Below are 25619 nucleotides of genomic sequence, written 5' to 3' on the forward strand. Positions count from 1 at the left end.
AGATCGAAAAATTAAAATAAGGAAATAAAATAAAAGAAATAAATAAATCAAAAAGAATCTTTTCCCCAATTAATTGATTTGTCATTTCCTCCCTTAGTAACCGCTCCTTACATAGCTGCAGTGTTGTGGGTCCCCTTCAAAACAAATCAAAATCTACAAAATAAAATAAAAATAAAAATAAAGGAAAAATAAAATTATTATTTATGCACAGTCAACGGAATTCAATGTTGGGCACACTTCAGCATCGTGCAGATACAACACTACCTTGTTGTGTAGTGGTTGAACTTCATTATAAGCTTTCAAACGTTGGCCATTGACTTTGAAAATCGTCCCATCGTCTATATTCTTGACGTCAACGACTCCATGGGGATAAACATAATGCACCTCAAATGGTCCCGACCATTGAGATTTAAGCTTCCCAGTAAAAAGTTTGAGTATGGAATTATAAAGAAATACTTGATGGCCAATATGAAAATGTTGTGGCATCAGTTTTTGGTCATGCCACTTATTGTTTTTTCTTTGTATATTCATGTATTTTCATATGCTTGTGCTCTAAACTCTTTCATTTCATTAAGTTCCAGTAATCTCTGCTCCCCACCTAACTAAGCATTAAAATTCAATTGTTTAATGGCCCAGTACGCCTTATGTTCAAGTTCAACCTAGAGATGACAAGCCTTATCATGCACCAACTTGAATGGTGACATTCCCAAAAAAGTTTTGAAAGTTGTTCTATACGCCCAAAGTTCTTTATCTAACTTTGGCGACCAATCCTTTTGCCTTGGGTTCACCACTTTTTCTATAATCTGTTTGATCTCACGATTGAATATCTCTATTTGTATATTGGTTTACGGATGATATGCCATGGCAATCTTATGATGAACTCCATATCTCCTTAATGCCTTGGCAATCAACTTGTTGTCGAAATGGGTTCCTTCATCACTAATGATAGCTCAAGGTACTCTAAACCGAGTGAAAATATGCTTGTACAAAAACTTGAGTATGGTTTTAGAGTCATTCCTTGATGTTTCTATTGCTTCTACCCACTTTGATACATAATCCACAGCAAGCAAGATATATAGATCTCCTCCAGAAGATGGGAATGGTCCCATGAAATTGATGCCCCGTGCATCAAACAACTCTTTTTCCAAAATATTTTGTAGTGGCATTTCATGTCGCCTGAATATGTTTCCAGTGCGTTGGCATCGATCACAAGATTTGTAAAATGCCTGAGCATCTCTGAACAGAGTTGTCCAGTAAAAGCCTGATTGCATGACCTTAGCAGCAGTCCTTGCTCCTCCAAAATGGCCTCCACTTGGGGTTGAATGAAAATGGTATATAATGTCGTGTTATTCTTCTTCAGGTACACATCGTCTAATGAGATGATCAACACAATGGTTAAACAAATATGGTTCGTCCTAAAAATAATACATTGCATCGTTCTTGAATTTCTTTTTACCCTGACTATCTAAATCAAAAGGCAGTATTCCACTAACAAGAAAATTAACAAGGTCAACGTATCATGTGATTGTCGTGGCATATAAAATTTTCTCATCAGGAAATTCTTCTTGAATATCTACAATGTCATGGCATTCAGAATTGTTCTATAGCTTAGATAAATGATAATCAACTTAGTTTTCAGTACATTTTCTATTTACAACCTCTAAGTCAAATTCTTGCAAAAGTAAGATCCACCTAATAAGTTTAGGATTTGTATCCTTTTTATTCACTAAGTATTTTATAGCCGAATAATCAGTGTGAACAATACCTTTAGTGCCTATTAGGTATGGTCTAAATTTATCAAAAGCAAATACCACGACAAGTAATTCTTTCTCAGTGTTAGTGTAGTTCAATTGTGTTTCATTCAATGTGCGGCTAGAGTAATATATAACATGAAAAAGTTTACCTCGGTGTTGTCCCAAAACATCTCCTATAGCATAATCGCTTGCATCACACACCAACTCAAATGGTGATGTCCAATCAGGAGGAACTATAATAGGTGTTGAGATCAATCATTGTTTCAGCTCAATGAATACGTCGAGGAATAACTCGTCAAACACAAAGGGTTGGTTTTGTTGAAGCAATGTGGTAATTTTTCAATTACTTCAATTTTCACTTTATCTACCTCATTGCCCTTATGAGATATTTTTGAAATAACACAATGCCTTCAATCACCATGAAGTGACATTTTTCCCAATTCAAAACCAAATCAGCTTCCTTGCATCTTTTGAGAACTTTTTTCCGAATTCCTGAAGCATCGCTCAAAATCATCTCTAGAAATAGAAAAGTCGTCCATGAATATCTCAAGGAAATCCTCAACCATATCTGAAAATATAGCTTGCATATAACGTTGAAATGTTACCAGGGCATTACAAAGTCCAAAAGGCATCCTCCTAAAGGCAAAAGTACCATGGGGACAAGTAAATGTAGTATTTTCTTAGTCCTCTAGTGCGATGACAATTTGATTGTACCTTGAGTACCCATCCAAAAAGAAATAGAATGTTTTGCCTACCAATCGATCCAACATTTGGTCGATGAAAGGTAGAGGAAAATGGTCCTTCTTTGCAGCTTTGTTGAGTTTACGATAATCCATGAATATCCTCTATCCAGTAACAGTGTGAGTGGGTAATAACTCATTATCCTTATTGGTAACCACCGTAGTGCCTCATTTCTTTGGCACACATTGTACAGGGCTCACCTATGAGCTATTTGATATAGGGTAAATCAATCCATCATCAAGCCATTTCAGAATTTCTTTCATACCACTTTCTTCATAATAGGTTTGAGTCTTCTTTGTGGTTTTATCGAATTTCTGTGGAAATCTTCAAGCAGAATCTTATGCATGCAAATCGTGGGACTAATTCCTTTCAAGTCAGCCATAGTCCAACCAATCGTTTTTTTTATACTGCATCAAAAATAAACTTTGTTCTTGGTTAGCAGTAAGGTTAGCGGAAATAATTACTGGTAAAGTTTTATCGCTACCCATGTAAACATATTTAAGATGCCCTGGAAAAGTCTTAAGCTCTAGAGTATGTGCATGCAATAATGATGGCTTAGGAGGAATAAATTCTTCAAAATTCAAAGGTTCAAAATTCATACCTGATCTAGCTAGTACTAAGCTAGATTGGTCCTCCAAAATTAGGAAGTTATCGTACTCCACTAAGCTTTCATCATCCATCCAATATTCCTTTTCTGCTAGCTGAATAAAATTGTTTTGGCAAAGATGTTCAGCTTCTTCTTCAATTACTAAGTTCAATTCAAAAATGTCTTGGCATTCTTCAGTGTCATCGACATACTTGAGAGTTCGAAACACATTGACAGTCACACATAGATCAGCCAATCTCATGGTGAGTTCACATTTTTAACAATTTATTAAAATACGACCAATGGCTAGGAAAGGTCTTCCCATAATGATGGGTGCCTTGGCATCAACTTCACAATCCATAATTAAGAAGTTGATTGGAAACACAAACTTATCCACCCTTACTATGACATCCTCGACTCTCCCTTCAGGTTTAACATGGGATATATCGGTAAGTTGTAAAACAATCGATGTGGGTTTTGCATCTCCTATGCCAAGCTTCAAGAATATAGATTTTGGCATTAAGTTTACACTTAAACCAAGATCACATAGTGCCTTTCCAACAAAATTAGCTCATATAGAACAGGGAATAATGAAGCTGCCTTGATCATTTTTCTTTGGTGGCAACTTACTTAATGAAGAACAAAATTCTGTTGTCGTGGCAACTGTCTCGTAAGTCTCTACTGTCCTCTTCTAGGTACAAATTTCCTTAAGAAATTTGGTATACATCGGTATCTGTTCAATAGCTTCCAAGATAGGTAAGTTAATATGGAGTTGGTCAAGAATATCCACAAACTTCTTGAATTGAACTTCATCATTATGTTTCTTTAATCTTTGCGGGAAGTGTGGTGGGGGTCTAACTTCTTTAACTTCAGGAGTAGGAATTAATTTTTCCTTGGCATGTTCCTTGCAGGCTCAATAGTATAACCATCCTTGTCATTCTCAAAAATGATATCATTATATAATTCAGCTCCACCCATGTCAGTAGTGGGAGTAGAGTCATCATGTTGTGTCCCATTAACCTTGACTTGTTGATTAATTTGTCTTCTACTCCTAAGAGTGAACACATTACAATGTTTTTTTCCATGCGTTTTAGAGAATATAGTGTCACTTGGCAAACGTCCTTGCTGATGCTCTTGCAATTCCATAGCAATCTGATCAACTTGACCTTCCAAATCTCTTAAAGACGAGCTATGGCTTTGAAGTAAGGCGCCTTAACTATGAAGTAAAGCTCCTTGATTATTAATTGAAGTAGAATGATCTTGCAGCATTGTCTTCGTAGTAGATATGAATTCTTGAATTGTAGATTCCAATGAGCTAATGTTTACTGAAGATGAAGCTCCTTTGTTGGTATTATGCCATGGCATGGCATTTTGGTAACCTTGAAATTCATTGTGATTTTGTTGCCGAGTGGAATGACTAGTATTTTGGGCTCCTTGATTTCCCCAATAGAAATTGGGATGTTGACGCCATCATGCATTATAAGTGTTAGAATAAGGATTATTATTGTCTCGATTGAAATTACCTACAAAGTTGATAGACTCATGATTGGTCAAGTATTCACTCTCGTGATGATTGCCTTTGCATAACAGACATGCCAAGCTAGTTGCTTTCACTTCCTTTACATTGGTGGATCGTAGTAAATTTTTCAACATATTAGTAATAACTCAGAGTTGAGCAGACACCGAATCCTTGGTATCTAACTCAAATGTTCCAGGTGTTTTCTTTTCACATTACTAAGCCTTGAGGAAGAAAATTGATGGTCATTATTAGCAATTCTATCCAAAATAGTAAACACCTTAGTAGGTGATTTATCCAGTAATGTCCCATTTATTGAGGCATCTAGCATCATCCTCGGGGTGCATTGACTCCATTATAAAACATATCTACTTAAGTCCAATCATGAAAACCATGATTTGAACACTTTCGAAGCAAACTCTTGTAACGATCCCAACACTCATACATAGATTCGTCGTCACCCTGATGAAATGATGTTATGTCATTCCTTAGCTGAATATTCATGTTCAGTGGGTTATACCGCAATACGAAACTCTTGCAAAGATCAACCCATGATTCATTCGAACTGGATGCAAAACCACTCAACCAAGCCCTTGCTCGGTCACGCAATGAATATGGAAATAACTTTAATTTCAGAACATCCTCATGCACTCTTTCTTGGCGGAAAGAATCACAAACTTCCAAAAAATTACGAATATGCTGTCTGGCATCTTCAGTTGGCATGCCTCCAAACTGCCCTATAGAATTCAACATACTAAACATAACTGGTTTAAGCTCGAAATGTGCAGCTTAAATTTCAGGTGCTACAATTCTAGGATTCAGGTAATCTAGCATCGGATTTAAATGATCACGAATAACACGAGGTCTATCAGCATGTCCAACATTTTGTAATGCCTCGGCATTCGAAATTCTGTCATCTTAATCAATGCTTTGATTTTCAATTTGATATATATTTCTTCGAGCACGTTGAACACGTCTCTTTTGTCTAAAGATTCTTTCAATCTCAGGTTCTATCGGTTCCAATGGCTCTTCAGAATGTCTTCTAGGCATACATTAAATAAACTTGAAAAATAATAAAGCAAAAACATCAAGTAAACTATACACAAAAATAAAGATAAAATGCTATGGCAAAACTAATTAACTTCACGTTGTCAATCCTTGGCAACGGCGCCAAAAACTTGTTGTGTGTTGTGAGTACTATAAAATTATACGCAAATAATATGCAAGTATACACAATCGCTCAAGTAATAAAGTGATGAGTGAGTTACGTCTCCACAGGGATTGGTGGAAATTACAAAGTTTAACCAAAGCAAAGCACTACTCTATCTAAGTATAGTTAGTATTGATATGTGCTAATATGATATGTCACGGCAATGGAAAGTGTATATTGGTGGATATGGATTAATAGTCTGATGGGGTAGCAAATGGAAATGTAGTGGCAGGAGCATATTATAATAGTGAGAATGATTGAAATGTCAAGGCAATGAAAAACAGTAAAAACAACAAATAAATGATAATTTGATAATCCTCGCACAACAAGCTTCCACTGGAATGAATAGTAGGGATTGATTTAAGAATGTTGAAACTTATCTCTCAAGCAGATTTAATCTATCTAAGTTTCACTTGCTCGATAGGGTTTGCTAAAAATGCTCTTGTTATCTCTAGTCAAAGGAACCTAACAGAATATAATGTCACGACATCTCCTCTCAGTCTCAGCTATGGCAACCTATAAAAACTACCCTTTTAGTTGTTGAAATCCTATCATAGTCTATCTCAAGTACTAAGGGATTAGGTTATAGTATTATTAGACCAGTTCAAAGCTTAAGAAAATACTATAGCTTATTGCTTATGTGAATCTTTCTTGCATTTCTCTCGAATACTACAAGTATTAATAGCTAAGTTTCTCTCGAACACCTAGCCTTCATCTAAGAAATGGACACTCTCATGCCTCCTACAAACATAGATGATGAAGCATTCATAAGAAAAATAAGCAAATACAAAATATAAATCTATCATTAAAATAAAGTTAAACATCCATAAAAACAACCCCACCAAATAAAGTTAGTTCATGGTGGGGTTCGAATCATCCATGAAACAAGCCATGAAATATATTCATTCCAAACAACCTAATCATCAAATTTAAAAATAACAACAAAAGGGAAGGGAGAAGAAACATTCGACGCGTGCAATCGGAGTTCTCCTCAACCACCAAGACTCGTCTTAGCTCACTAGCTCCTCTCGGACGTCTAGTTTGCCACTCCTTTAAGCTCGTCAATGGAGGAACACCACTAGAGAATGAAAAGAAGAATACAGAGAAGAAGGTAAGAAAATGTTACTGAAGATTCTCTTTTTTTCTCTCTCAAGTGAGGTATATTATATAATAAAAATATCTAAGGGTATTAATGTGGGTTTTTCACTCAAAATACCCATCATACCCCTATAGTCACTCCTTGGGCATAAGTCTTATCCTTCCAGGTGGAAGTGGTCCCCAGTAGGTAGTTACAACCATCAAACATGCGCCTTGCCAGCTGTCCTTTTATAAAATATATTTTTTTTCCGTTTATAGGCCAGAAATACCAAGGCATTTCGATATGCTTCAACAGCGTGTAATGTCACTGCATTCCTTCCCTGTTCGAGCTTCTGCTTGCTATTTCCTGCACACCATAAGCAACTGTACATTTCTCTCATACATCATCCTTAAAAGATAAAATAGCAATACCACCACAAATACAACTATATGCAACTACGTGATCCTAAAATGACTAAAATGGGCTTTTAAACAAACAATAACTTAAGTGAAAAAGGCCTTAAAAGTGACTTTTTTAGGAAGTTATCACACCTCTACCAATAATCTTCACAAGTTTGCTTTTGAAGGATTGGACTTTCAGAGGTCTAGAATAAATTCTATCCACCTAGAGGCTCTCGAAATTGAATCGAGCTGTATACTCTTCTATTGTTGGCGTCAAATCTTGTCTATTGAATATGAAGCTGCTATAAGCAGGATTCCAAAATCGGACCAGAGCTTTAAGCAAAGGTTCTTCTATCTTTACATAAAAGAGGTAGGCTATGTCGTCATATTTATTGTCAAACTTCTCCTTGGTAGCTATTCTCCCAAATCTCTATCATATCTTATAGATCATTCTCTTGAAATTGACATTAACATATGTGGACATCTATGATACATAATCCCCAAGAAAAATGTCTCATTTTACTTTTTGTGTTTCTTCAGACCAAACTTGGACAACTGGATTAGGTTCTTCCTTATTATGAAAACTCTTTTCCATCTTAATGATCGCTCTTCTACTCTGATGATTACTTGGTTAATCAACACCTTTCTTTATTTATGATGATTATGCAATGCCAAACAATAAACAATCAAACATAGAAAATGTGTCGGTATAAAACAAGTCAAATATCAAGCAAATATTGTTGAAAGGTAATTGCAACACCTTCCCACATGTTTTTCTACCCTTATTAGGTTAAATCCTACCCAAAACATGTTTTTTCTGCCCTTTGTTGGAAAATTAAACCTAACCACATATTTTTCTAGTTCACATGCTTTATTCAGAAAATAAAATAATACGAGTAAAGAAGAGAGGCTTAGTGTCGTTTCTCCTTTGTGTACACTTATTTGGATACCTAACAACGGACAGAGTTTCAACATGAATTTTATTGGGGCATGTTACTAGGGCTCACTATATACGATATTGGGTTATAAGAAAAAAGGTACTCGAATTGTCCATATTGGTGTCTCCTTAGGCTGCCAAACCCTCAATCTTGGCCCATTACAGGCTCTTGCGAATCAAGTTCAATTCGAGAGGATACATTCCCTTGTGTCCATGCGAAGAAACAACTTATCTCACTTAGATATAAAATATATGAACCCCAAAAGTTACTTGCTAAAAGCCATACGGAGAAACAAATTATCTCACGTAGGCTAAGCTTTTACCTCAACTTAAAAGGACAATGCTCGTAAGTGATCTTATGGTATGTAAATGCATGTGTTGTGTGTGAGGAGAAACTCACAAACCTTTAAAAACACAACAAAAGACAACACTTTTACAAGTTCCAAAAATCTGTTCAAATCTGAATACCACTAAACTAAAAAATCAATTAGTTAAAATAAAATAATGCATGATATGTCGAAACTCAAAATAAACAAAAGGATCTTAAATTAAATATAATTTAAGTTTGTAATTCCCAAGAATAAAAACAACGTATAATTGTTTATGGACTGACTCTCTAAGTCCCCAGTGGAGTCGCCAAGTTGTCATAACGTCTCCCTTGGGGGTCCGTTAGACTTAAAAAATTTATTCGAGGATGACGATGAAATATAGTTTTAAAACTATTTGATTTTGGAGTCGCCACCAACCTTTAAGTTAGATAAGCTAAAAACCTAAAACATAATTTTAATGAGTTCAGAAAAATCATTAAAAGACGAAAAAAATGGTTTGCATTTTACCAAAAAATCCATTTTAAGAGTTCGGGAGTCGATTACGTGTGAGGAAGGATGAGCACCCCCACAACGCCCAAGTTTGGTACCTAAACGATTATATGATGTTTAAATGTTGGAAAATTACAAACTCGAGAATATATTTAAATTACGATCATTCTATTTATTTGAATTTATTTAAAAGATGTCAATTTTCAAAAAAAAAACTAAAACAATGATGCTTTTGCCAATAAGGAAATAAAAATTTGATGACAAATGATAAATGCTTTGGGTACAAAAATTAAAGAGCCCAAAAGATATTTTATAAAAAAAAGCTATTTATTTAATCAAAAAAATACAATTATTTTTATAAGAGAAAATACATCATTATGTACTAACAATCCTTGAAAATGCACTTTCTTTATAGTTATGAGACTTTTCATGGATTCTCCTCATAAAAAGGTGTTTCTTTAATTTTATGGATGATATAGTTTAAAAGAGCATAATATTATATTAAATTTTAGAAATGTTCAAATAAAATAATGCCCTTTTGTGCGAACAATCCTCGGGAATGCACTTCCTTTGTAGTTAGGAGACTTTCCCATAGATTCCCCTCACAAAAAGACATTATATTTTCCTTATATCAACGATAAAAAAATAAAATAACTAAACAGAAAAAAAATATAACGAAATAAAAAATAATAAGATAAAAAAAAAGTAAAACAAAGAAGACTATCGAATACAAAAAAAAACCTTTTGTGCGAAAAATCTTCGAAAATACACTTTCCCTTGTAGTTGGGAGATGTCTTCATAGATCTCCCTCACAACAAACATTTATCTTTTCTATATACATAATAAAAAATGATGATTTATAAAAAAAATAAAGTTTGAATAATATAAAAGTGTGCATAAAAAATGTAGCAATAAATGAAGATGACAAAATTCGATTTCGAATCTAAAATACGGGTCAAACATTGGTAGCCTACTAGTATAAACAAGGGACCAGTAAGCAAGCTTTCTAAACCAACAACCAAGATTAAAATACCAGTCAAGTAAGAGGATAAATAAATAAGGTTGAAACGTAAATAATGAAACGTGTAGGCATTAGATGTAAATATACCATAGGCAAGATCAGTGACTAAAATAAAAAGAAGTGTAAGTTAAGATGCTTAAATGCAAAATACTGAAAATTAAATGTTGGAAATTAAAAGGACTGAAATAAAAATGCAAGAAAATTAAAAGGCAAAAAAATAAAATGCATGAATTTAAAGTGCTGGAAAAATAAATAAAATAAAATAAGCAAAAATAAATTGCATAAATTTAAAAGTTAAGGGGTTGTTTTAAATCGTTTAACCCAGACCATAAATAATATGGATCGTCTCCTAGGGCGAGTCACCACAAGGTTGTTGAATATTCGAATGTTAGAAAATTAGCGAGTTAGTTTGTGCAATAAAATAAATATTAGTAAGTTAGTAAGAACAATAAAAATAAAAAGTTAGTAAGTTAATATGAACAAATAAAATAAAAGTTAGGGAGTTGTTTTTAATCGTTTAACCCGGACCATAAATAATGTGAGTCGTCCCCCAGGGTGAGTCACAGCAAGATCGTTGAATATTCTAATGTTAGAAAATTAGCGGGTTAGTTTGTGCAATAAAAAAATGTTAGTAAGTTAGTAAGAATAATAAAAATTAAAGTTAGTATGTTAGTAAGTTAGTAAGTTAGAAAAGTTAACGGTTAGTGGTTAGCAGGGTCCAGACCATAATAATGTGGATCGTACCTTGGATCGAGTCACCACAAGGTCGAATCGAATATAAGAAACAATAAATAAATAAACAATGGTTAGAATGAAAGAAAATAAAAGTTAGTGGTTAATGTACGATAAAATAAAAGTTAAAAGTTAATTCGAAATAATAAAGTGCATAGATCAGTGACCAAAATAAAACAAAGCAAAACAGGGAGCTAAAATCAGAATAGATAAAATCAAAGTAAATCAGTGACTACCATGTCAAAAGAAGGCAGAACTGGAGGGACTTGTGAGTGATTAGCCCCTAATATTGACCAAAAGTGATAACATGATACTGGGGACTTGACGTATGATTAACCCTTTATTTTGGTAACAATATCATGAAATACACTAAAAATAAAGGACCTAATGCATGATTTATCCAAAAGTTAAAAATAAAACCCCACCATCATCTCACTCTTCCAGAACACGTGCAAAGCTAAAAAAGAAGCTTCCCCTTTCTTTCATATGTTCTTTCTCCATGACCGAGAAGGCCATTTCCCCTTACTGGCCACCAACTTTGGTGGCCGGCCTAAGTCGATCCAAACCTAAGGATAACCGAAATAAACCCTTTTTTTCAATAATCCTAAACCAAGACTGATATGCAAGAATAAACCCACAAAAAAATCAAACCGAACCTAAAATGAAACCAACTCGATTTCTTCCTAAACGACCGATAAGGCCGATGATTCCGTACTCGAAGCCCACCACTCTTGTGCCGGCGAAGACTCGATCTAAAATGTGATCGAGCCGTTCACTCCTCTACCAATTTTCCTATGTTATTATTTTTTTTACACCCATGCACAAACAAAAAAATAAAAATAAAAAAAGGAAGAAGGAAGAAGCTTGTAAAATACCTCTTTTTTCTTTAGATTAGAACCGGTAAGAGAAAAAGAGGGAGGGAGTTTTGTTTTATTCTTTTCTTTCTGATTTACCAGAAACTAAAGGGGTCCTAAACAATGCTTGCTTTTCGGCTTTAAAGCCCAAAACTTAAAAAGGTTAAAATACAAGTTGGGTCCTTATTTTTTTATCTCTTTTAAATTTTAGGACAAAATTCGGGTATTACAGTACTATATTCCGAATTTTAACATATGGTATATAAAACATGACCAAAGATATTCATATGATCCTTTCCATTACGTATATACTTGATTTATACTTACATATGATACAATTTAGTACATATTTCAGTTTATGCACTAGAGAAAGATAAAAACCAATTATTAAAATAGAAAACAATAAGAAAAACATGACAAATCAAAGGGTGAGGAAAAGGTTTAGAAAAGAAGAAGCTTCAGAGAAAGTAGCACAAACTAGCCTGTCGGTCGCTTTGCAATTAGTGGCAAGGAAATACTATAACTCTTTTATCCTGTCGTCGGTTGAATTCATTGGTCACCGCCATATCATTCACACTCAAACAGTCATTTAATTCCATCCCATGAATGGATTAATTTTACGGCTAAAATAAAGTAAGCGTGGATTGATGGCGTAATTCAAGTTTATTGATGGGACAAATGAAGTTATGGTGATTTTCGGTAAACAGGAATTTATAAAATTTAGAGGATGAAAATATATTTTTAATAAAAAATATTTGGAAATTTATTGGAAAGAAGAGTTAAAGAATATAATAAACAGTAGAATAGTTAGTGTTAATTTTTAGGATAGATGACTATTGATAGGTTAACATGTGGATCTATCCTATTGTTAGATGATAGTTATTCGATAATGAAATTTATATAATAATGTTGAGGGATCATAATTACGTGAAAATTTGTTGAATTATTTATCTTAGGAAAAATTCTAAAGCCTTCGAGGTCCTCGTGCTGAGGAGTGACAACAAGGGGATACAATATTTGTCTCGAAGCAGTGGTAAATCTGAATTCGTATAAAGTAGATTCATGTGATGCATCAAGTGGGTTCATGTACATTGAATTTTTATTTTCTTTCAAACTTTTCTACTTTAGATTTGTTAGACTCAAATGAGGTCAATTGACCCCAATAAACTACACGTGAATCCGTCCCGGTCTAAAAGCAACGGAGGAGGTACACCAAAGCACATAATGAAAATGATGATAATAAAGCAGACGCAGTTAATATGGGTGACATGGGCACGGTGGTTGCGGGCTTAAGGTCTGAAAACAGAGGACAAAAGAAAGAAAAAGAAGAAAATTAAAGCGTCGACGGTCACTTAGGGGTTAACTTTAGATGAAAAGAAGAGCAGCCAGAGATTGGGTCAGTCAAAGCTTTCGCTTTATTAAAACTCTCCACTATTGTGAATATTTATGTTTGTTGGGTTCATATTTTCCCCTACTCAGCATCCACAACAACCACGACGTTGAATTATTATAAAAAGCACACGACACGACAATTATTCAGTGCAAATCCAATTCCGACACACACACTAATCTCTCCTTGGATATATTTACTTTTCCATTACATCATATTATATATATATAGGTAGATGATCAAACACTAGCTGCATGAACAAGGAGCACCGAGTATCGAACTTCGTTTTGTAACTCACTATTTTACATAGATAGATATTATGGGAGAGGTGGTGGAACTGCAGTCAAGTCCGGCGGCTGCACGAACATTGAACATCGTAGCACCTCCGCTTCAACTCGACTGCCGATTGATATCTATGTCCCGGTCACCGCTTCTTGATTCAACCCCCAAAACCCCGAAAAGCCCCTTTGTTACACGCATGATGACTCCTGTAGCTAGCCCCATGAAGAAGGCCATCGCGAGCATGCAAAGTTACCTGGAAGAAATCGGACACTTCACCAAGCTTGACCCACAGGAAGCTTGGCTTCCCATCACTGAGTCCAGGAATGGTAACGCGTACTACGCAGCATTTCACACACTGAGTTCAGGAATAGGGTTCCAAGCTCTTGTTCTTCCTCTAGCTTTCGTCACTCTTGGTTGGTAGGTTTAAAACACAAATCCCTGTTCTTCTTGAACCAAAATAGAGGAGTTATTCTAATGCAAATTACTTGAACAACATATGTGTATGATTCTTGTTGCAGGGTCTGGGGAGTTATATGCTTATCAGTGGCTTTTGTTTGGCAGCTATACACACTGTGGATACTAATTCAGTTGCATGAATCAGAATCTGGGATACGGTACAGCAGATACCTTCGACTATCCATGGCTGCATTTGGTAAGAGCCAAGAATCATGCAAAGTAAATGCCAAGAATCAGGGTTTATCGTGATCAAAATAAAACTAGATTATATAACACCAAAGATTAAACCTTAATCCAAGCTTAATCATTATTATTTTAAGATTTTAGTGTAATTTAACCTATTTAATATTTTTTAAAGTTTATAAAATTATTGGAAAACATAAATATAAAAAATTATTTCTTTTAAAAATTTTAGTTTTTCTGTCCTTTTCTTTTTAATTGATGTTTGATTAATTCATGATAATAAATCAAGGACTTTATAACTAGTATAGAAAGATGGATAAATTTTATTATGTTATATTCATATATTCACTGTTTTCAGGAGCAAATCTCTATACTCTTCCTATGTTTAGAGTTCAACCTTCTATTTTTTTTAGTTTTAAAAATTCAAATTTAAATTACTAAAAATAAAGGTAAGAATACTAAATTCTAAATATATGATGAGTTTGAAGAGTTGAAGGACTTGAAGTGTATTTTAACATAATGATAGGACATATTCATGTCTGCTTTAGTTTTGCTTGAATCACATAGTTTAGCAATTAAGCTTTATAATAATGTATACTTTAATCTTGCTTGCAACCCATAATTTAGCAATTAAAGTTTATAATGGAATTAAAAGGTATGAACCGAAAAAGACTGTTAAGGGAATAAATAATGATAATTTTTATTCCGGATAAGATTAATATAAATTTTAATTGAAAGTAGTGTTGTTTGATATGATTAAAGGCTTTAATGAAAGTCGAAATCTCAAAATAACTCTAATCAGATCTTCCTTTTCTCCTGCTGTGATTTTGACGAATTCATTATGAAACTGTGACCAATATCCATGCATGCTTTTGCACGAGAGACGAGACCATATGAATTAAATCAAATGGCATATTTTTTAAATAGTCTTAAATATGATTATAAAGAAGTATATGTTTATAATCTTTCTTAATTATTGATAACATGCATATATTATGCAAACACAATTATTTGAACTCGAATATTCTTATAAGAATAATGTTCTCTTTTATAATTGAAACCATTTAATTTAACAGTTTGGTAATATTGTTCAGGAGAAAAATTAGGTAAACTGCTGGCCCTTTTCCCCATCATGTATCTATCAGGAGGAAGTTGTGTAACCTTGATCATGATCGGAGGTGGGACCATGAAGATATTCTTTGAGATCATGTGTGGGAACACATGCAGCCTAAAACCCCTCACCCTTTTGGAGTGGTACTTGGTGTTCACTTGCTTAGCCATCATTCTGGCTCAACTTCCTAACTTGAACTCCATTGCCGGGGTTTCCCTGGTTGGAGCAGTCACTGCCATCTGTTATTGTAGCTTGATATGGATCGTGTCGATTATTCAAGGTAGGCAAGAGTCTGTCTCGTATGACTCACCGGATCGAGCAAAATCACAATTAACCATGCTTTTCGATACCTTTAACGCACTCGGAATAATCGGCTTTGCATTTAGAGGCCACAATCTCGTGTTGGAAATACAGGGGACAATGCCTTCCAGTGGAAAGCACCCTTCCCGTCTACCGATGTGGAGAGGAGTGAAGTTTGCTTACATGATTGTTGCAGCCTGCTTGTTTCCCCTAGCAATTGGTGCCTATTGGGTTTACGGAAACCTGGTAAGATGCTTGGATTATAGGTATTATTATTGCTCATATATACTTCTCGCGGCTAATACTTTTTAGGGTTGCATTTAGATGCCTGAAAATGGAGGGATGCTTAGTGCTTTGTACAGATACCATGTACTTGACACGTCGAAGTCGCTTCTTGGACTAGCAAGTCTACTCATTGTAATTAACAGCCTCAGCTCATTCCAGATATATGCTATGCCTGTATTTGATAATTTAGAGTTCAGATATACAAGCAAATGTAGAAGGCCATGCCCACGGTGGGTGCGGACAGGTATCAGAGTTTTCTTCGGATGCTTGGCATTCTTTATTTCGGTGGCACTACCATTCTTGCCAAGCTTGGCCGGGTTGATTGGAGGGATTGCTTTACCAATCACCTTGGCCTATCCCTGTCTCATGTGGGTGATAATCAAGAAACCTCATAAATTTAGTCCATGTTGGTGCCTCAACTGGGCATTAGGGGTGTTAGGGATGGTACTCAGCGTCTTAGTGACTACTGGAGCAATATGGGGAATAGTGACCAAGGGTATTGAAATCCAGTTCTTTAAAGCCCTGTGAGTAAGTGCTGCGCATTATCTTTCATCTTGCATATCAAAACTGACCAAACAAGCCTCGGGTCTCCTGAGCCAACTGTCCACGCGGTAAGGACAATGTCAAGCATCTACTTCTTTGAGTGCATCCTGCAATCCCTCGAGTCTTATTGACTGTTTAACACATATCAAAGCTCATGTATTCCTCTAAATATACTTGAAATCATCTTATAAACAACGCCTATTTGAAAAACTTAGTAGCTATGATAAAACCGAATATGCCAAAGTTTGCAAGAATTTATCTTACATCAACCAGGAAACTGCAAATTGCGTATGGTATTTGATCTGCTGCAAATCAATTGTATGAATACATCCTACATGCAAAAATGTTTAAATCACTCACATACACCAATTTCAATCCTCCGATGTCTTGTAAACTACAATCGGGTCAAACAAATTACAAAATCAAGTAAAATATTCTTCACTACACCTGGATAGCATTACAATATATAGCTTCTCACAATGATGCATACAGCACAAGGGTAGTGAGAACGACAACATATTTTCAAACTGACCCCTGCATGTTCAATTAGACCATCCCCACTTTCCTCATCAAACTATTACTCACAGTGGTACATCGGATCTTTGAGGTGATCATATCAAATTGAATTTCTTCATCAACTTGCTCTAGGCACAATTACATATTTCAATAGACAAGAGCAAGTGGGCCAAATGCAATGATCAATAAGTCTTAAACTTACACAACTCAATATAGTTCTACATAGATAATGGAAGGAGCATGCGTCTCTTCTTTTTCCTAGCCAGTCTCACTTGCTTTGTGATTTTCATGCAGAGAAGCAATAGCATTGTGATGCATACTAGAATAAAGGCAAGTTGCAAATGCCGAAAGTATAAAGAAACGGATGAGAAAACCAAGAAAGCTAAAATAACAAGTTCCCAAATAACAAACACAACAACATCCACCCTGCATCAGAAAAAACAGTATACAAAGCACAAAGTTTAGAAATCTCTTATTCTGAGCCATAGAAGAATAAATAGTCAAAAGAAGACCAAAAGAACGGAACCTGATAAAACTACAAATATTTTAGAAATAAATTCTTTAATTTATTTCTCCAAAAAAATGGCAATTCCTGCATCATACAATTTATTAACATAAATTATAACCTTACAAACATGTCAAAACTAGTTGGAACTAGGACATGGCAAAAACATATTAGCCTTCAGCCATGAATATTTCCCGGCGTAACACAAAAACATTAATGCACGCATGTTGCAAAGAATTGTGTCAACGCCAACTACTTATTTTCAACCGTGAACAACAATACTTCTTAACGTGAGCTAGCATTTGTAAAGGGGACTCCTAGCCTAAGCCTCCAACATTTGAACAAAATCCAAACAATTCTATAATGCATCAGATGGGCAAGCATTCTGCTCTTATAGATCTTCATAACAGCTATTAAAAAACTAAAGATACACATGGTACACAATAATCACAGCTGAGCTAATGGCAAGATTCAAGGACACACATGCACTCCTACCATTATACACTTAGTTCCCTCAACAACGAGACAATTTTATAAAAATATAGAAATACAAGTAGAAAAGAAAGGGTTAGCAAGATAATAGTGATAATACAACGTACAAATATTAACAAATAACAACAATATTCAAATATCTGGTACTGCATTAACCAAAAACCACACTCATCTACACAAAAAACTGCCATGAAGCAATTACATGAAACAACCTGGACCCCAGCAGCTAAATTTCACTTTTTGGGGCCTAAAGCATAAAATAAATAAGCCAAATTCACTTTCATTGATCACCTAAATGTCACTATAATTCAAAAGGGATGGTTTAATTATTGAAGGACTCTTTGAGCCATTGACGTCTACATGTATAGTAGATCGAGGGAAAATCAATTATAAAAAGTGAAAGCTTCTAGAGAAATTAAGGGAAAAAATATCATAACCTTAATCTCCTTCTGAAATTTTAACCAAAATATGCTATATAAAAACCTAGCTAGCCTAGCTAAAAGGCCAATGCTTCGATCGAAGCTCATATGAAACACATTTCATTACAAGCTCGTTAATCAATTGGATCAAATATGGAAAAACAAAAAGAAAGTCATAAATTTCAAAAACAAGTTTTTTTGAAAAACTAGAAAAGTAAATCATAGAATTGTATTTACCTAGACGATGTAAGATTAGACGTTGATGAGAAGAACGAAACGGAGGCCCAATCATGGTTAGATCGAATCTGATACTCTCTCAACTGCTCTTCTAAATTCGATCGCGTTATCATCGCTTGCCTTCGTCTTTCCCCCTTTCCGTTTAATGATTTTGTTTGCTTTGAGCCAAAAAAAAAATTTAAAATATGAATGAGCAATAAAAGATACGAATTGGATATAGAGAAAATGGAAGGAGATGAAGGGAGAGCACCAATGATCGATTGAGATGGGAGATGGTTCGTTGCGTCAATGTTGATGGCGAAGATATAGAAAAAGCAAAGGACGGGTTTGACGGGTTTTCCATTCAACTACGCAATGGGCGAACGTACCGTCATAACATTTTTTTTAACATTTAAGTTTAGGAAAACAATTATAACTTTTATTTAAAAAAATTGGTGATTTTGAATTAATTTGTATTAAATTAAAAAGAGTCGACATCGATCTTTGAGTTACGTATGTCGAATACTTAAAAACGTCTTTTAAAGGAATTTTAAGAAAAAATCATTTTTAAGACAAAAATTGGTATGTGTTCACCAAAAATTTGATTTAACGGGTCTGGGAGTCGATTACGTGTGGGGAAGGATAAACGCCCTCACAGTGTCCAAAAATTGGTATTTAGATGCTTATACGTTGTCGTAATGGTGAAAATTATAAATTGAATATAAAGTATGATGAATTCATTGAACATTGATTAATTTGTTTCAAATTATTTATTAGGGAATATTCTTAATTCAAGAAAAAATCACGAGATTTGCACATCCTCCAATGAGAACACTATCTTGTCTATTTCTCCTTTATACGAGAAATATTCTCCCTCCCCAATGTTATCAAAAAACGCAACTCGAATATAAATTGAATATTAATAATAGTATGAAATAACTTACTATTAAAAAACATGCATTGCATCATTTGAATCAAAACCAATAAATTAGTACTTAAAAAATAACTTCGATTTAATTCAAGTTCACATTTCGTTCGAACGTCGTATCGGATCGCACTACTCCGATTAAGCAATGCTTTCCACGTCCATTCTACAAATTGGTATTTTTGAAAATATTTGAATAAATAATATTTAACAAATTCTTAAATAAATAAATAAGCATTTTAAAAAAGTACATAAATATACTATACTAAAAATAAATATGTAGACATACACATATAAATATTTAATATGACATTGCATACATAGCAATATTTATAGTAAAATATAGTATATGCTAAGTTGGAAACTAATATACGACAAACAAGCAATATCGGGATCAAAACACGTGAATACAAAAATATAGGGAGTTAATCAGACAACGATCCAAATTTCCAAGCATAAAATGGTGATCAAATGGCATAGAAACAAAACTTTGATGATCTGAAATCGAAGTAGATCGGATTTTAACAACATTGGAGACAAGGACTAAAATATAAACATGAAAAAATGAGATCCAATAACAAAAGTATATCAAATTTCATACATAGCAACAACAAATACCAAAACATAATGAAATAACAATTGCATGCCCTATTATGTAATAAATGTAGGAATTAAAACTCAATATTCAAAACAATTAAAAATAAAATTAACACCAGATCAAAATCAGTGACTAACATTCATACGATCATGATAGGCTAAAGTACAAACTCATGAAATTAATCATTCTTGGTAAATAAGGATCAAATAATGAGAATATTAACTTTGGATGTACAATGGTGAACACATCAAAAATTATAGCTAATGTACAATGTGCAAATTAATCATTCTTGATTTTTTTTCTTTATGCTCCTCAGACCTTTTTTTCTGCCCCCTAAATGTTGCTTCTCTGTTATATTTTTATATTTTTTGGGTCATATCATGAGACCTAGAATAGGGGAATGATATCTCTGATTGGGGTTGGTGAAATCCCAATTCTTTAGGGATTTATGGTATTTTAAAATGGGTTTTGGATTTGGTTCTGAATTAGTGATTGATTGATGCAGGTTCAGTCAATGTTCGTTACAGATTGCTGACAACGACCGGCGTGTGAGTCCATCAGCAGCGACTCACGCAACGACAAGACAAGCAGTGGAGTACACGCGCCGGTTGGTGAGCCGATCTTTATAGACGATATGTATATTTTAGGGTTTAAAACCTAATTACTCTAGGTGATATGGACCGTTGAATGGGTTCGAATCCAACGGTTGGAAATGCAGACGGTGCTGGGGTAGAGGGTGAAAACCTTAGTGGGTTTGGGTTACAAACAAGCTTCACTCTGGGCCTGAAATGGGTCGGGTTGGTTTCCTGGTGGGCTTGAACGTGTTTGTTAATGGGCTTCAGAATTGGGTCTGCAAAAAATGTAAAGGATATTAATAATAATAAGAATAATAATGAATTAATAATAAATGAGAAGCAGGACAAAAACAGGTGTACATAGCTGCCCCTCTTTGTCAATTCTTATGTTAACAAGAATAGGGCAAAGATAACAAGAAAACAAGTTTTTGTATGGTTCTCCTTTTTGCTTTGAAACTTGATATTAAAGACAACACTGCTCATCCAAGTTAAAGAGATATGGTCGCTTTTTGATAGATTTTTTGTTGAAGCTGACACTGTTCCTCCTCGTTGAGGAAATTGGGTCAATTTGGAGATGATTTTGTTGCTGAAGACGAAACTGCTCATCCGCGATAAAGAGTTCTGGTCGTTTTTAGGTAAATTTGGAGACAACACAATTCCTACATGATCAGGAAGTCTAGTTATCTAAGGATGACGATGCTCTTACGTGATGAGGAGATTTGGTCGGTGGATGACATTATTCCTATGTGAGACGTCTAGCCATCTTTAGGGATAATTTGGGGGACAACACAGTTTCTACATGATAAGAAAGTCTGGTTATCTAAGGATAACGATGCTCCTACGTGATGAGGAGATCTGGTCGGTGGATGATATTGTTCCTACGTGATGAGGACGTCTAGCCATCTTTAGAGATAATTTGGGAGACAACACGGTTCCTACGTGATAAGGAAGTCTAGTTATCTAAGGATGAAACTGCTCTTATGTGATGATGAGATCTTGTCGGTGGATAACATTGTTCCTACGTGATGAGGATGTCTAGCCATCTTTAGGGATAATTTGTTGCAAGAGAAAATGTCTCAAGCAAGATGAAATTTGTTTCAAGGGAAACAATCTCAATGTTTTTATGTTTCAAGAGAAACTATCTTAAGAGAGACAAAATTTATTTCAAAAGAAATAATCTCAAAGGTTTTATAAATTTTGTTTCAAGTGAAACAATTTCCAAATTTTGTGTTTTGAGGAAAAACTGTCTCCAGCGAGACGAATTTGTTTTGAAAGAAACAATCTCAAGTGACATTAATTTTGTTTCAAATAAAACAACTTTGAAATTTGTGTTCCGATGGAAACTATCTCAAGTGAAATGAAATTTATTTTTAAGAAAAACAATCTCAAATGTTTGTGTCTTAAGGAAACTGTCTCAAGTGAGACAAAATTTGTTTTTAATAGAAACAATCTCAAGTGAGATCAATTTTGTTTCAAGTGAAACAATTTCAAAATTTGTGAAAAATTGTCTCAAGCGAGACGAAAAAAAACAATATCAAATGTCAGCAATTTTGTTTCAAGTGAAACAATTTCAAAATTTGTTTTTCAAAGGAAAATGTCTCAAGAGAGATTAAGTTTGTTTTGAAAGAAGCAATCTCAAGTGAGATCAATTTTGTTTCAAAAATTAAAATTTACTTAAAACCGTCTCAAGTGAGACGAAATTTGTTTTGAGAAAAAACAATCTCAAAGGCTTATAGACTATCTGCTTGTTCTTTTATGTTGAGTAAATGCCTTTAGGAGATCTGATGTTGACTTCAGGATGTCAACTCTATGGATGACATTAATCCTTCATGTTGAGGACGTCTAGTCATCATCAAACTTTATTTCCTGACATATCAACATAAAAAATGATGCATTTATGAATAACTATCCTATATGTTATGATGAAGTTGATTTCATGCATTTGATTTGATTTTTTTATTTTGATAAAAATAACCTTTTGAATTTGTCCTCCTGAGAGGAGAAAATGATCTTGAGAATGTAAAATTAGACGATGTGAGAGGAGAAAAATGGTCTTTGAGAAAAATGAAATAAATATTTCAAGAAAAACAGTCTTAAGAAAGACTATATTGGTGTTTTTAGACAAACAATCTTGAAAAAAATGAAATCAGTTTTATAAAAGAATCCTTATGAGAAGGGGAAAATCTTTTTTTATTATTGCAGTATGATGATGAATGTATGAAGTAAAGATGAAAATTTTATGTAACATGTATGTATATGTTGATGTATATTTTCTCGATATGTGATGGGAATGGATACATGAGCAATCTTCATTCTATCCCAGATTCAGTTGTCTTCATTTTTTTTGCACCAGCGTGCATCCTGGCAATTCTTGACTCGTGTCAATTTCTTCTTACCCCAACAAATTTTGCCCCTGGTAAAAAATTGGCTTTCTCTACCTGAACTTGTGTAGAAATCCAACAGGGCCTCCCTCATGATACCATCATCATCCCTGCCAGATGGTTTGACAAGAGAATCTATTATTTCAAGTTTGGAGATTGTGTACGCACAGCTACCCTGTAACGGGAAATCAAAGACCACTGCCTGAAGCTGACCACCACATTAATTGATGGAATATCAATTTGCCTCGGAGAACCATAAGAGACATCTATGCCCATGATGATGGTTGGGACTTTAGAAACAACTGGAATTGAAGGTGTTTGCTCAATTGCTAACATCGAATTCATTCTTCCAAGCTTTGCATTGATTTTTAGAAGCAAATTCGTAAGACGTTGATCATTAACCCTAGTTGGAGCCATACATTGTGTGACTCTACCAAACTCGACAAGTCTCATAAAGATCAAAAATTTCTTATCAGGTAAAACACAAAGGAGAAATTGTGGAGCTCCAGGAAGTTTGGATGTCCTCAAACATTTGGCAACTTATTCATCCTTTCATGTGGCTTCTGTCTAGATTTTCAACCAGGGAAGCTTTATGCATGGTGTTCAGGGATTTTGTATAGCTTTGCAAAGACACTAAAGAATAAAGCTCAGTAGGAATATAAATAGGGTGTTTTGGCTTGCCAACATTAATGCATGGGAAATCACTAGAACAAATGCAACTTATATGTTGTGATAATGGACAAAACAATCATATATACTAAGTTCCACTGTCTTTTTTTCACCATTTTCATTCTTCTCACATTTTTCTGACTCATTGATGTCTGCTCAATTCAATGATGTCGTACTCTTGGATGATACGAGCCTCTAAAAATGCCCCAACATTCATCATTTCTTTCTTCAGCACTGTTCTAAGAATGAGTTTTGTATCTGAGAGCCACGTGTCAACTACCAATATCTACTCCAAATAGATTGTCTTGTTTGAAAATATTTTTCTTCTCATTTATTTTGAAAAATATTAATTAAAAGAATTTTGAAATGTTTAATAAAAATTTTGAAAAAAATTGCTCATTTCTAGGTTTCACAATTGAAACAAATCATAAAACAAGAGTTTATTGGATATCAAATAATTAATTTCACTCGTACTCCTTCAAAATTGTAGCTCTTCAACAAGTGTCAGAATTAAGGATTGGTTTCAGGCTGGCTTCCTATTTTCTAAGGTTTCAGCCACCAAGTCTTTATTCTTGTCCTTACTCTTTAGATCGTTGTACATGCCCCTCATTTCTGGCTTAGCATTTAATTGGGTGTAAACAAAATGTCGCAACTAGCATAGACAATTGCTACACCTTTTAGAAAACTTTTATTTCAGTCTCTGCAATCTTCCATTTGTTCAAGCTTCGTAGATACATCTAGCAAAGAAGTGCAGAAATATCGGTCTAAAAATTAAATTCCTGAGAGCTCGTGTGAAATTGATTATAACAGGTGTTCCTCAACTCCCTTAGTCCATATTCACCGAAACTCCTTATTTAGTAAATTTGATTTAATTTGTCATTGTTTGGCTAGTTGAATTCAGCTTTATTGTACATATATATTTAAAATTGCCTTTATTTGGCTAGATGAAGGATTCATGTCGTCATAAAGTCTTTGACTTGACAATCACAGTGGAGCAAACACTAAATTGCCAAGTATCCGATCAATGGCATGGGTTGAATGTAATCTATTCATAAAGTCAGGGCTTCTGAGTTTTCTCTATAACCAATTGCTTTAGCGAAATAGCTCAGCTTTATTGTATACAAAAATTATATTTTGGGTATACGAATTCAATTTCTTAAGTCTGTCAAGAAGAACCTGTTATAGTTTTGGTGTTTGTTGAAAGTCAGAAAATCTAATCATTAGAGTTCAATTTCTAAGCAACTGACCTAAACTAGATTCACCTACTCAACTATTCCATATGTGAGGATCATGATCATGATTGAACGTCATCAACAGAAGTAGAAACTAATTAATTTTGCAATCTTATATGCCAGATGCCCCATTTTGTTCACATCCTTACATACATGAATGACAAGCTCTTAATTACCTCTTCATGCGAGGAGAAGGCTAGATTGGTCCCTACAAGAGAAGGGTATGTATTCTGGTGTATCTTATGAAGTAATTCAGGGTTCTTGTTTTATGAGGCTTCAATCTTGTCACTTGCCCAGAGGCCATAATCTTAATTCTCAAGAAAGTTTTTAAGTCAAAAGATATTAAAAGAACTACAAGATTAAAACTTGTTTAGTTGTTCACAACCTTAGAATATATATAAGTTCAATTATAATTTTTTTTAAGCTAATATTAAAGAAAGAACAAAAAAAGAGTTCAAACAAAACAATGCTCTTAATGAAAGTGGTAGATGCAATGACTTCTTGATCAATATCAGAATGCCCCCATATTCTTTGAATGTCCATGCCCTTGAATCAATCAGGTTTTGGACCTTGCTTCAATGTCCCACAGTTCACAATAGAATGCCCTGAGCTTCCTATGTGATAGCTTTATGCGGTATCAACATCATAGCCCTCAGGATATAATGAGTCTTTTGGCTTGGACTGAATGTGATTCACAAGGATTTTCTTAACCAGCATTGGAAGCAATTCCTCATAGGTCAATGGAATTTGATCAATATGACTCTTTTCTTGGATCATCTTATAAGGCTCAGCCCTACGACCAGCTGAATAAGCTCCCACTGTACTGATTTCGGCTTTTTCCTTTAATTATTTGAATCTTGTTTCTATTCTTAATGTGGTGTCACGTTATTAAG

General features: G+C 34.4%; 2 protein-coding genes across 2 annotated transcripts; one reads left to right on the forward strand and one right to left on the reverse strand.

Annotated features, from left to right (window-relative positions):
* Positions 1 to 13313: 13313 nt before the first annotated feature.
* Positions 13314 to 16388, forward strand: LOC120200282 (lysine histidine transporter-like 8). Its single transcript, XM_039201166.1, has 4 exons — positions 13314 to 13737; positions 13839 to 13972; positions 15054 to 15616; positions 15695 to 16388. The coding sequence occupies exons 1-4, from the start codon at positions 13358 to 13360 to the stop codon at positions 16181 to 16183; spliced, it is 1566 nt and encodes a 521-aa protein (XP_039057097.1). The 5' UTR covers positions 13314 to 13357; the 3' UTR covers positions 16184 to 16388.
* Positions 16389 to 16491: 103 nt separating this feature from the next.
* On the reverse strand, positions 16492 to 18645 carry LOC120200284. The gene is made up of 2 exons (XM_039201167.1): positions 18368 to 18645; positions 16492 to 17140 (listed from the first exon to the last, which is right to left on the reverse strand). Exons 1-2 carry the CDS (start codon positions 18478 to 18480, stop codon positions 16933 to 16935), a joined length of 321 nt encoding a protein of 106 aa, XP_039057098.1. The 5' UTR covers positions 18481 to 18645; the 3' UTR covers positions 16492 to 16932.
* Positions 18646 to 25619: the final 6974 nt, after the last annotated feature.

This window comes from Hibiscus syriacus, unplaced genomic scaffold, assembly GCF_006381635.1.
Source record: "Hibiscus syriacus cultivar Baekdansim isolate YM2019G1 unplaced genomic scaffold, ASM638163v2 tig00005936_pilon, whole genome shotgun sequence".
In the NCBI taxonomy this organism is placed as follows: Eukaryota; Viridiplantae; Streptophyta; class Magnoliopsida; order Malvales; family Malvaceae; genus Hibiscus; species Hibiscus syriacus.